We start from the raw sequence: 13,477 nt of genomic DNA on the forward strand, positions 1-13,477 counted from the left end.
ACCCACCACGTTTTGTGCCTGTACCAATCACTATATATTGTTCATTGTTGCTGGTCGTTGTACATCTATCTTTTGGTAGTATTTGGGTATTGTAGGTTGGTGTGACCTTTTGCACTGTCCAATATTTTTCGAAATTCTTTTATGTATCAATCAGAAACTACTGGCATTATTTGATACAACATAATTATGATCTTGAGTATTCTGTTTCTACTTGTGCTATTAATATCTATTTAATATAAAATAACAGTTGAATTAATACAACATGTAATTTATTAAACTATTTATAAAAAAACAAACTTATTAACCCTTTTTCATAGTCATGGGCCTGTTCAAGTCCTGAACCTTCTTGTTGGTTTCTTACATCATTTCTTAATGGTTTTGTCTTTTGAGAAAGGTGCTGATGGCAGATCTGATGGTTTATACCATATCTAATTTGGTTACACTATTAATACAGGAACCAAAATGTCAAACTTTTTCGAGGCAGTTTTCTTCACTGGTCATGTAAGTTTATAACAGACAAAGTGGTGTCAGAGAAGATGTCTCATTCACCCACAGTTCCTTCGGCTTGAAAATTGAAAAGTGAAACAGCCGAATTTGTTTTTGAAGGAGAACTTTGCTACCGAAGTCTTTTTATGAGGAAGCAGTTACAGAGCAAATATAATTTCTTTAAAAAAAATTACTTCCCTTGTGTGTTACAATCAAATGCAATGACTTTCAACATCAAATAATCACACCAACAAGTTATAAATGCTCCAGCACATACAAATAAAGTACACGTATATGATTATGCATGTTCAAAGTGCTTTGAAACTAATGCTAGTACAGCCTGATATATAGAATTCTTCTTCAAAAACAGGATACCACATCCTAATTTTTACTGTGATGTTGTTTATAAAGCCAGTAAACTTAGATATGATCCATGTGAACTAGTTGATTCTTTGAAATAAACTTATTCTTAAAGGTTATCAATTTAACACATTTAACACATAAGTACAATATTTTAATATTGTTTTTCATTGGTTTTACTAACATTATTAAAAAATAAAAAAATAAAACAGACCTAAATATATATTGCTATATATGTACAATTATTATAACTCATTATCCTACATCCTGTAAATACTGTTTACTTATATTTAGACATTGCACAAGGTCATGCATTTCTCATACTGTTTATGATGTCTTGACACTAAATCCGTTGGATGTGTACTGATTGATACTTTAATTGGGGAAAACATGATTTATTTATTAGCTTTTAGTAATTGCAAGTACTCTTATTTCAATACTTTGTTTCTATTGTTTTTTATGTTAGTTGTTTTTGTGCCTCATATCAATCTTTTGAGTTAAGCCAATTGCTACTGATTTTTTTTACAGTTAGTTCTTATGTTGTGCTGTTACACCACTGTCCCAGGTTAGAGGAGGGTTGAGCGCTCATAAACATGTTTAAACGTGCCACATTCTTTATGTGCCTGTCCTTAGTCCGGAGCATGTAGTTCAGTGGTTGTTATATAATAGCCAATTATAGGGAATGGGTTTTTCTCATCATTAAAGGCCAGACGATGGCCTACAATTGCTTACATCCACTTCATTTGAACTCTGGTGGATAGCCGTCTCATTGGCAATCATACCACATCTCCTTATTTCTATTTACGCTGGTTTTGATCTTCGTCCAACCAGGCCAAAAATCATATTCTATTTTTTTTCTAAATCATTATTTATGCCTCTTAAAATCATTATCTTTCAATCAAACTAAATTCACAAATCATTATTTCACTAGCAAATATTCTTTAATTATAAATTCTGCTTTAATGATTTTTTTTATTGTTAAAGTCTTCTTTGGTTTGGCTATTTGTGTAATTGGGTTATCTCATTGATGTTTACACCACACGTCCTTTATTTAATAATGGTAAAGTATGAATTGTTAGAAACACACCCCTTCTTATTAATATCTGGATCACTGGACTTTAACACATCTATGATTGTCTGAAAGTTTTTACACTCAATACGTTGTAAGATATTCGTAAGTAAACTTTACAGATGATTAACATGATTAAGATGTGTATACTTTACACATACATGTATAAAGAAAACATATAAGGGAACACAAGTACATTTGAACAAATTCTTTCTGTTAAATTTAGAATATAATACAATTTAACCTTTCATTGATTGTTGTCTACATTTCTACATTCTTCCGTCATGCTGTGACTATCTTCTTCAACAAATTCATGTTTTTTCATGTGATATTTCAGATGTGATGGTTTACTGAAGCCTTTATCACAAAATCCACACCCATACAATAAATCTTCACGACTATGTTCAGATATATGATCTTCTAGAGTTCTAACATCAGGAAATGACTGGCCACAGTCATCACACATGTTTTCAGTATATTTATGAGTTTTAATGTGTTCAGTAAAAGATTTAGCGGTGAAGAATAACAGACTACATGTTGAACAACGAAATTTACTTTTTTTGGTATGAACTGCCATGTGTGCCTGAAGATGGACAGTTTTAGAGAATGATTTCCCACATGTTCCACAGCCATAAGGAAGATTTTCAAGATGAACAGGGATATGTTTCTTACAAGCCTCCTCATTGTCAAATCCTTCACCACAGTCTGGGCATACATTAGGTTCAGTTATATGTATCTCAGAAGGATGTTCCAATTGGTGTTTTCTCAACTCGCAAATGTCTAGATATTTTTTACCACAGCCAGAGGTTTTACATGTAAAAGTTTGTGGTTTTCTGGTTTTCAATTTGTTCGACTCATGCCATTTACGCCTGTGTTTTAACAATGAACTATTGTCCATAAAGCGTTTTCCACAATCATCACAAGGATATCTTTTGTCCCCTTTATGAATTTTCATATGCTTAATAAATGATGATTCAAATCGTATACCTTTTCCACACAAGTGACATACATAAGGTTTAACTCTTGAATGAGTATTTAGATGTTCCATCATGTGATGTTTTCTACTAAAGGCTCTGTCACAAATATTACATTTAAACATTTTCTCATTATGGGTTTTGAGGTGAGATGTCATTGAATCTCTTTTCTCTATAAATTTTCCACATACATAGCAGATTTGTGATTTGTTGGGTATAGGTAGCTGTGGTCTTGGATAATAATTCTGTATTTTTGTTTCTTCTGCTTTGACTTCCATTCCATCATTACCACATTCGGGTAGTTTGGAAACATCTACATCATTACTTGGTTTTGGACAAATCTTGTGGTATTTAACTTGAAATGAAGCTGAATAGCTAGCCTTTTCTGTTTGTTCTTTTTTTGGACTGCTGTTAACATTAAATACAACTTGGTTTTTCATACTCGTATTTTCAGTTCTAAATGGAGAACCACCAATGATGACATCCTGCTTTAACAACTCATTTCTTAAAACCTGTGGCTCTGCAGGAAGGATTTTTGGAATGATCACAGGAAATATGATAGGTTTGTGTGTCATTTTATTTTCATTTGTTGCTATATTTTCTTTCTTCACGTTCAAATGACTCAAATTCAAAATGTTTTGTAACTGCTGAGTGGTGTTTTTAGCAATCTGTTTATAGTGTTCTCCTACTACAACAAAGGGTTTGGTTACACTGTTGTTCAGACTGACAACTGATGTTTTTTCCTCAATAATGTTCTGATGGTCAATGTTATCTAACTTCAAGCTCTTAACTTCCTCATTCTTATCATTGTTTTCATCTGTACTTGTTCTTTTTCGCCTCATATTACTAATGTTTATGTTCTGAGGAGTCATGGTTGTACTGCATTCTGTGACATCATCACTTATTTCTCCAGATAAAGTTCTTATATTACTGATATTGAGACATAAAGAAGGAAGCTGTTGTTCTTTTTTTATGGCGTTTAATGTGACAGGCCAGTTTTGAAATTGATCAGAGGGAAGGGAATATTTTGTAGCATCATCAATATCAGATTCTGGCTCTTCTTTTATAGTAAAGTCTTTGCAGTATAGATGATCCATAGCATTTGAAGAACAGTCTTTCATTCTGAAATGATATATGAAGATCTAAAATTACTCACTGTAAGAGAAAAAAACATTCTCAATTTTATGAACATGATTCAAATCATTTATACAATATAGAAAGTTCCAATCAGTTCTGAGTATAGCAAAATGAAAAGGATATAATGCCTGATTTTTAACAATTTTCACTCCTTTTTGTTTTTACACTACTAAAAGGTATTGTCATGAGGGAAAAAATTCTTTTATATTTGGGTGAAAATAGAAATCTGTGTATCTTGGGTGTTTCATTTCATTGCAGTAAAAAAAATCTGAGTCATAAACATATACAAAGCACCTTTGTTTTTTTATTTGGGGTTTCTATAGAATATTTTGGAAACTTGAGGCTACATGGTTACTAAAGCTTGTACACAGGAAAAAAGGAGTGAAAATTTGATTGGTTAACTTCCAGTGATTTATGGATGAGATAAATATTTGATCATTTATTGGTCCACACTATGTTCTATCATGATGCGGCTTGATTTGGATTTTTCAAGAAATTTTGCTCGAATCGCTGTAGATGTTGTCTTACATTATACTAGATTTTTCTCAAACTAGTGGACTGATTATGACACAACTTGACAGTAATGCTTGAAACAACCAGAATTAGAAAGGAAAAATATCGTATTCAGTTTATTCAACAAAAAAGTCTTCTTTAGGTGCAATACCACCAAATCATAGTACGTCACATTTTTACTGTAGTACTGGACAGGATACAACTTTACTCATGCCAATGCAAGTATTTCTTTACTTGAAACAAATATAAATTCTGCACAATTTTTTGAAAAGTGCAAATTTAACAAAGACTAATAGGAGAAAGACAACGGTGGTATTACACTTGTATATCATAAATATAAAGATGTGATTTTCAGACCTCTGTATCATTACATCTTGGAAACTGTATCAAGAATGGCAACATATTTGAGTAAAAAATTTCATTAAAATCAGAATAAAAGTAAATAATGTTTAAATTTGTACACTAGGCTATTCTCATTTAATATACCAACCTAAAAGAGAAGGGTTTGTTGATAGATATTTCTGTATCATCCAATATATCTTCTTTCTGTTCCTCATTTGCTGTTATTCCTGAAACTTTATTCTGCAAAAATGTAAGCAAGACTGATTTAATTTATATTAATGAATTGAATGTTTCTTTTTATATATATTTTGGGGTTTAAAAACATTGACCTATCATCATTTTGTATAAAACGCTTCACACTAACTAGTGGCTCTAAAGAGCCTGTGTCGCTCACCTCTTCAACTTAGCCATTTTTTGGTAAAAATTACCATGAAAGGGCAATAAGTTTATAAAGATTTAACTGACAATTGAAGTCATGTTGACATATTTGTAAATCTTGTCCTGTTGATCATTTTCACTATATAAAGTTTCTATCTATCTATTATAGTTTTCAAAATAATAGGCAAAATGCAAAAAATGAGAAAAATTGATATTTAAAGGTAAAAACTTTAATAAGGAGTCCAATGATGATTTCAGTCATGTTTGGCGTATTGTAGATCTTGACTTGTTGATCATTTTGGCTTTAAAGTTTCTTTTTATCTATTACAGTTTTTAAGACATAAGGAAATAAACTGCTTCGCTGAGCGCAGCTGGATACGCCCGCAGAGGTCCAACCCTGAACAGTTGGGGCAAAAATGGACACAATATTCAAGCTTGATACAAGTCTGAATTTGGATTGTAATTAAATATTTGATATATTATAGGTTTCTGAATAAATGTAGTCAAAGAACTTGAAATTGGTTATATGAAAGATTTCTTGCTGTTGTGCAATACACTGTGCTGTTGTGTAATACTTAGTAAATCTGTTGTCAGACTATAAACAAATAAAATCTTATGACTATAAACAAATAAAATCTTATAACTCGGAAACATAAAATCTAAAATTTATAAAAACCAAAAGGAAGCTTACAAAAATAGATATAAACAATTTACTTAAGTTTCATAAAAAATGCTAAAAGCATTTTTGAGTTATTGTCCAAAAACTGGAAAATCCCCCTTTTTGTGATGAATAAAACCCCATAAATCGGAAACGTATAGTCTGAAATTTATAAAAATCAAAAGGGAGCTCATATCGATAGAAATAAACAATTCACCAAAGTTTCTTGCAAATTAGTGAAATTGTTTTTGAGTTATTGTCTGAAAACTGAAAAATCCCCCCTTTTTTAATGAATAAAACCCCAAAACTCGGAAACGGTAAATCCGAAATTTATAAAAAAATAAAGGGAACTCACGTTAATAGATATGAACAATTCACAAAAAGTTCTTGCAAATTGGTGAATTTTTTTTTGAGTTATTGTCCGAAAACTGGAAAATTCCCCCTTTTTTAATGAATAAAACCCCAAAACTCGGAAACGGTAAATCCGAAATTTATAAAAAACAAAAGGGAGCTCACGTCAATAGATATAAACAATTCAACAAAGTTTCATGCATATTGGTTAAAGTCTTTTTGAATTAATGTCGGACATGTTGACGACGGACGGACAGACGGACGGACAGACGGACGGACGGACAGACGGACAACGGTATACCATAATACGTCCCGTAAACGGGTGTATAAAAACGCAATAAACTGGTAAATATTGTCATTTAAGAGCAATTACTCCAATAAAGAGTAGTCTGATGATTTCAGCCCTGTCGACTTATTTGTAGATCTTGTCTTGCTTATTATTTTTCCTTATAAAAATTCCTTTGTATCTTACTCTATTATAGTTTTCCAAAATAGACAAAAATGAAAACAATTGATAAAATTTGACATTTAAGGGCTATAACTCCTATAAGAAGTTGTCTGACAGTTTTGACATAAAAAGACAGCAGGTAGATCTCAACACTCTCTCAACATTTCTGCCCCAATCAGCTTTTCTCTATTCATAACGGTTTTCAAGTTAATAGACATGTCATCCATCTTGGTTGACAGGCAGGATTATCTAACACATTTTTACACTAGATACCCCAATAATGATTGTGGTCAAGTTTGGTCCAATAGTTTCAGAGAAGAAGATTTTTGTAAAAGATAACTGATGAAGACGACAGATGCCAAGTGATGTGAAAAGCTCACGTGGCCTTGGTCTTACAATTTCACTTGCCCTGGGACAAGTGGTCACAGCAAATAATTCCACACCTCTTGTTTTTCTCTTGACATTTATGCTGACCTCCACTGATTTATAAAGGAGGATTTGCAGATGGGAGATGGGATGTTTAGTGATGGAAAGCAATGCCCTTACAAGAGAATAATATCAAAACAGTTTTACATTACAACTGACTTGCTTAGGAGGAGTTGCAGATGAGACAAGGATATCTCCATTGAGAAAAACTAAATATTGACTAAATGTGTTATAAATAAGGTCCAGCGTCAATAAGTTTAAAATTTTCAGCACAAGGAGAAATTAAATATATCAATTAGGTAAAAATTAACTGGTAAAAAAAATTTGTAGATAAATAATTTTTTTAGGTCTTACCATTAATTTTTGCATGCTCTCTAACCAGGAATTTGTCATAATGCGTATGTTGGTTTTATGAAGTTCCCGTAGGTACTGGAGGTCTGATTTTAGCTGTAGAATTTCCATCTCCAAATATTTTATTTTTTCTTTCATGTCAATAGTTACTGGCTTATATATCAGTTCTTCAGGCATTAGATTCTCTGTAAAGGAAAATGAAACTTGGCAATTAGTATATATGATAAGCTAAATAATGGCTCTTATCCCTACCATTATTACAGCAAATCACCTCTGTAACTAATCAGAGCAACTTAATGAAGTTATCTCAGAGATGACAAACACATACTGTATGTTCCGCAATTACTGAATAAATCTCAACTAAGTTTTGGTTTTTAAATAGCAAAGATTCAAACTGTATTCAGGTCATTGTACAAAGTATAGAACGCAACTTGGGAAGATGGCTTCCATTATTTTCAATAAGCAGAACTTCTGAACCACATGTATGCGGCAGAATTGAAATTTTCATTTTTCCTTTAATAAAAATAATGAGAACTTATATAATTCACCTGGACATCAAAACACAATGATAGGTAATGGAATTGTTAATGATGGGTGCACTTACTTGTATAATTAATTTTGTTATAAATATGTGTACTACTTTGTTTATATGCTAGTAATGTATTGAACCAATATCAAAGAAACAGTAACCTTATATCAAATATCCAACCAAATTAGTAAAACATGCTTTTTTTTCAGTCCTAAATATCTATGAAGTGCTGTATACAGTGTACACCCACTATTGAAACATTGTATCTATTAAAGTATTAATGTATTAATTCTATATTTAAATGCCATCAGTGGGCCTTATGAAATTATGCCTTGTTTTTTTATTTCTGTACTGTCATGATCATTTGCTTTCATCCGAGCCTACATATAGACATGTGTACAACAAATCTTTTAAAATCCCCAGTCTTCGTCATCATTGTCACAAAAAGGTACATGCAGGTTAAAATAATGCAGAACACTACTGCTATCACATATTTCATTTTAATATAACTATGTCCCTATTAACATGCTCATTTAAACCACAAATGTGTGAAAATTTACTTTTAAGTTCATTCAAGCCAAACTGCAAGTTGAAGTTCAAGCCTCAAGCACCAAATTGAGATGAATTCTTAGCTAGATTTGTACAGAAGTTATTATTAATAATTTAAAAAGTACCAGCCTTCAAAACAATAATGTAAGAAATCTTATTAGATACAACAACATGGATAGGATAAACCTTACATATTTTTGCAACTTTGCATTCAAATTACAAGAAATACACTCTTAAGAATTTCAGAAGAAAGCATTTATATATACCTTCTTTAAATCTTGCCAGTTCTATAGCTTGGACTTGAACATATATTTCTTTACCATCCTTTAAAGATTCTTCATTTACATTGGTCAATAATGCTCTGGAAAAAAAAAGACAGATTACTAGCAACAAAAACAGAATACAATCAGTTAATCTACAACAACCTAATACTAGCAACAACAGAACATTGCTTTACTGGATACTGGTGTAAACTCAAATCCATTTAATGCCAATTTATAAATATAAATTGATAGTATGTCAGTTATTGCACACTACAACATAACCCTCATTTAACTCTTTATTAACTGAATGTGATTTACTGATCTCCTCCAAAAATATCATCATCAATATCTAAATAATTTAACATTAAATGTTAAATTTATTAACCAAAGAAATATTCACCAGTGTATAAACTACATGTATATAATATAATAAAAATTCGTAAGGGTTCCGCGGAACCCAGTGTCTCGCCTACTTTTGCTGTTAATCGCAGGCTCAACAAAAATGAGGAAAAAAATTAATAAAAATATTCCTCTCTATACTATCATTTGAATGTAAGTAGCTTCTGTCCAAGTTTGGTAAAAATCCAGGATAATTTATGAATCTAATAAATGTTTTAAAAACTTAAACTGCAGACTGTATGTAATGTTGACTGGAAGAAAAACTAAGTCCATTTATAAGTAAAATACGGAAAAAATGGAACAAAATTTTATCAAAATTTCCTTCTAGATACTAGCTTTTGATCATAAACAAGCTTCTGTCCAAGTGTGGTACAAATCCAGGATAGTTTAAGAAAGTTGTTAAAATTTTAAAAACTTTAACCACAGAGTGAATGTAATGTTAACTGGCAGAAAAACTAAGTCCATTTATAAGTAAAATACGGAAAAAATGGATTTTTTTTTTTACAAAATTTACTTCTGGATACTATCTTAAGATCATAAACAAGCTTCTTTCCAAGTTTGGTAGAAATCCAGGATAGTTTAAGAAAGTATTTAAAATTTGAAAAACTTTAACCACAGAGTGAATGTAATGTTATTGGCAGAAAAACTAAGTCCATTTATAAGTAAAATACGGAAAAAATGGAATTTTTTTTTTACAAAATTTACTTTTGAATATAATCTTATGATCATAAACAAGCTTCTGTCCAAGTTTGGTAGAAATCCAGGATAGTTTAAGAAAGTTATTAAAATTTCAAAAACTTTAACCACAGAGTGAATATTTGTGGACGCCGCCGACGACGACGACGGAATGTAGGATCGCTATGTCTCGCTTTTTCGACAAAAGTCGAAGGCTCGACAAAAACAAGAAGCACACATCTATCTTTCTGAAAAAAAAACCTTGATAGAAAATATTTCTATAGTCACTATGCAGGTCTACAGAATCAAACGCATACAGTACCTGTTATTATCATGTTTAAATAGTAGTATCAAAAAAATGTAAATAAATTCAGCATAATACATGTACAAATGTACCTACAAGGACTCAAAACTTTTTTTATGAAAGACACTGTTATTTGTTCTTATTTACAACATACATGTAGTTATAGCCAAATTAAATAAATAAAATGTATGCTTTACTGTGCTTATTTTAAGTCTTCATAACTGTTTCCAAATGAGATGGTGTGTTTCCCAAACTGTGGCCTCTTATTATATAGGGAAATCAAGTCCGAATTTCCAGAAAAGTTCAATGTCTCTCACAAAAATATTTATTATTTCCAAATCCAAACTAGGCTCTAATCAAGAGAGAATTATAGTTAAGATAGATAAACATCTTGGATTGTAAGATACATGTACCAGTACACAATAGGTCTAGCTCCTTGTTTAAACATGTTAAAATCTGCAAGTTTTGAGACAGACTGGCAATCAATGTGAAAGACTAGATATCTAAATAAAGAAAAAAGGTTACATATTGCATAATTTTGACTGTTTTAACAAAATGAAATACCCAATATTTGTTTTAATTCAATTCAACTTAGCCATATAAGGGGAGATAACTCTTTAAGTAAAATTTTGATAAAGGAATTTTAATGAAATTTTCATTTTTTTACCTGCAGCAAGAAAACAATTTAGGGGACACCATTTTTTTAATTTTATTTTCTTTAATCATATTATAAAAACTATCTTATATTTCATATTAAAATTCTATCATAGATTTCTTTTTAGTCACAAGTAAGTGTTTTTTCTTGATAAATCTTTGCAAAATTGAGCAAAGTACTGTGTAGCAGATTATTTTGGCCGAGTGTTTATTTTTTCTCTTATTTTAGAGATAAATGATCATGAAAATCCCCAAAATAAATTATGCGAAAGTTTATGCATATGTTAGGTACTTTCTATTAGCTAAAGCCTTTAGTGAACCATCTATTTTTTTACGTTCGGCAGGTCAATAATGGTTTATGTTCGTTTTAACAACATAAATGCCAAAGGGCATTGTACATAAATGTTGTTTTATAATATGATTTCGTCAGTTCTAATTTAACTGTATACCCTTATTAATTATTGTCAAATAATAAAAGAGTATTAGGTACTCTGTCAGGTATTTAACTTTATTAATAAGTGTCAAATTATATAAAAGTTGTAGGTTACTCTTGATAATTTCATCACCTAATTTGTAAATCAAAGGTCCGGTCAATTTCGTAACTAATCAACAGTAACATTTACAAGAAGTTTGTACACCTTTGACAAATGTCTAAGTTACCAGTGTTCTTTTATTAACAGTATCAAAATATAATCAATTAAAAAGACGTATTTCAAGTATTGTAAAAATTATTCAACCATAGCAATAGACACTTGTTTGATTGACTTTTTTAACTGCAACCATTTCAGTATCTGCCAAAATATTTCATTAGGAATTACAAATCCGTCAAAATAAAAACAGCCAAAATTATTCATATACTTTAATGCCCCTAAATTGCAAGATTTTATACCCGCGAAAAAAAACCACAACAGAATGTACGCTTTTACACCATTTCTCATGATGGGTCTCCTAGATATGAGCCTGAGATATACAAAACATACATGATGGTAGAGTGCAATTGATAATTGACTTTGCCATGTCAATTAGAGTGGACACACAACTTTCGGCATTGAAATTGTTTTGTCGGATTGGTTTCATGGATAAACTTTATTATGCTGACACAGCATAATCTTTTAAAGGTTTTGGATTTTATTTTTGTTCAGGAAATTTCTGCAGAAATATTCAGTTGCCACCATTTTAGACTAGTCCATAATTATTTGGACTACATTTGAGATTCATTAGTATTTTCTATGTGGGAAACTATCTGACCAATCTTCTTTTTTTTTAACATGTTTAAATCTGAGGGTTTTAGCAGTCCTCTGATGGATCAAAAGTATCTTTCCTTAATCTGAGATTTTCAGCTTTCCTCTTCCAGAAATACAGCTGGGCATTAAGCAGTATTGGTTTGGAATTCAACTTTGCCCCAACTAACTGGCTTCTTGTACTTTGTCATGGCATTTCTGGGGAATACTATATATGACCTGGTCTCTTATTTTGTATATTTGTGTAGTTTTTTTTTATATTGGGGGAGAAAGTGTGTGATTGTAAATTATTATTGTTGTTTCTGGAAGTCAGACCTAATATAGCCAGGCTGGGAACTGGTAAGGCAAAAACTGCACCGTCAGTTACTTCATGTCCTTTCACCATTTCTCGTGGTGGTGCTCCAAAGAAAGGAGGAATATACAAAGCATACTTGTGTAGAACCCTGTCAAAATCGTTATACATACTGCAACGCTTGGTGGCATTGTTTGGTCTTTGCTTGGGTGTTCAAGCACTGTTGGCGAATCTTTGAAGCATTTTTATGAACAGTTTTAAGTCTGTCGAAACAGTTTCGACAAATCTTTCCTTGTTGCTTAGAAATGCCACCGTATTTAGCTAACAATTCACTCAAATTTATAGTTCTTTTCGATCCTATTAAACGCATCTCTTTGGATTCCCTTCCACAGACACAGCAGTCCAAACACACAGCTTCTGCAGACTTCATTTTGACAGTTAATAGCGGAACCGGTTTGCAAATGGCCGTTTGAGGCAGCAGCTTATATCGGAACGCACAACGTTAGGAAAAGGTCAGATAAAACCGAAGTAAGGAGTCTGTTCTGATTGGTCAATTGAGTAAAGCTGGTTTCCTTTTTTTCCCCTCGTTATTGTAATGGGCCTATTGAATATAAAAACAGTACGTATATTCTGGGACTATTTTTTTTGCCTAAGTATATTAGAATATAATAGTTATAAATCCTTGTCCTGTTCCCAGGTAAAATGTAGGATCCAACTTTCTTATAAAAAAATCAAGTTAATTTTAAAAACAACTGCTTAAGTACGCAGCAACACTCTTAAGCTGAGACTACTATAACGTGTTATAGTAGTCTCAGTCTTAATTAAGGTAGCTGGGGTGTCTTCTTGGATTTTGAAATAGCAGATAACATTCGGTCTATATCTTTAATGAAATGCAAATTTCGAGAGTAGTATGTAATTCATGTGTAAGAATTTTCGTGTAACTATAGAAAATTATGTGTTTTATTATATTTACGGCTGTATATATTTTACAAAAAAACAGAATATTTTTGTTTGATTCATTTTTTTTTCTCAACTTTGCCACATACGGGGAGATAACTCAGATAAAGTAACTTATATA

The 13,477-nt window shown here is 31.4% G+C and overlaps 1 protein-coding gene across 2 annotated transcripts; it reads right to left on the reverse strand.

The window, feature by feature from the left end:
- Nucleotides 1-252: 252 nt before the first annotated feature.
- LOC127728377 (zinc finger protein ZFP2-like) lies at nucleotides 253-12,880 on the reverse strand. Of its 2 annotated transcripts, none has more exons than XM_052235726.1 (5): nucleotides 12,573-12,880; nucleotides 8,838-8,932; nucleotides 7,497-7,678; nucleotides 5,030-5,121; nucleotides 253-4,011 (listed from the first exon to the last, which is right to left on the reverse strand). In XM_052235726.1, the coding sequence occupies exons 1-5, from the start codon at nucleotides 12,827-12,829 to the stop codon at nucleotides 2,163-2,165; spliced, it is 2,475 nt and encodes an 824-aa protein (XP_052091686.1). In that variant the 5' UTR covers nucleotides 12,830-12,880; the 3' UTR covers nucleotides 253-2,162. The 2 variants fall into 2 exon arrangements, with proteins under 2 accessions (XP_052091686.1, XP_052091687.1); XM_052235727.1 differs by lacking the exon at nucleotides 12,573-12,880 and adding an exon at nucleotides 12,465-12,551.
- Nucleotides 12,881-13,477: the final 597 nt, after the last annotated feature.

Source organism: Mytilus californianus, unplaced genomic scaffold (assembly GCF_021869535.1).
Source record: "Mytilus californianus isolate M0D057914Y unplaced genomic scaffold, xbMytCali1.0.p SCAF_2, whole genome shotgun sequence".
In the NCBI taxonomy this organism is placed as follows: domain Eukaryota; kingdom Metazoa; phylum Mollusca; class Bivalvia; order Mytilida; family Mytilidae; genus Mytilus; species Mytilus californianus.

What these genes read in the sequence shown, in the direction of transcription:
- LOC127728377 (XM_052235726.1), bottom strand. Translation starts at nt 12,829, where the DNA reads ATGAAGTCTGCAGAAGCTGTGTGTTTGGACTGCTGTGTCTGTGGAAGG. An exon ending in ACTGGCAAGATTTAAAGAAG is followed by an intron (nt 7,679 to 8,837) that starts GTATATATAAAT and finishes TTTCCTTTACAG; the next exon opens with AGAATCTAATGCCTGAAGAA. An exon ending in AGAGCATGCAAAAATTAATG is followed by an intron (nt 5,122 to 7,496) that starts GTAAGACCTAAA and finishes ACATTTTTGCAG; the next exon opens with AATAAAGTTTCAGGAATAAC.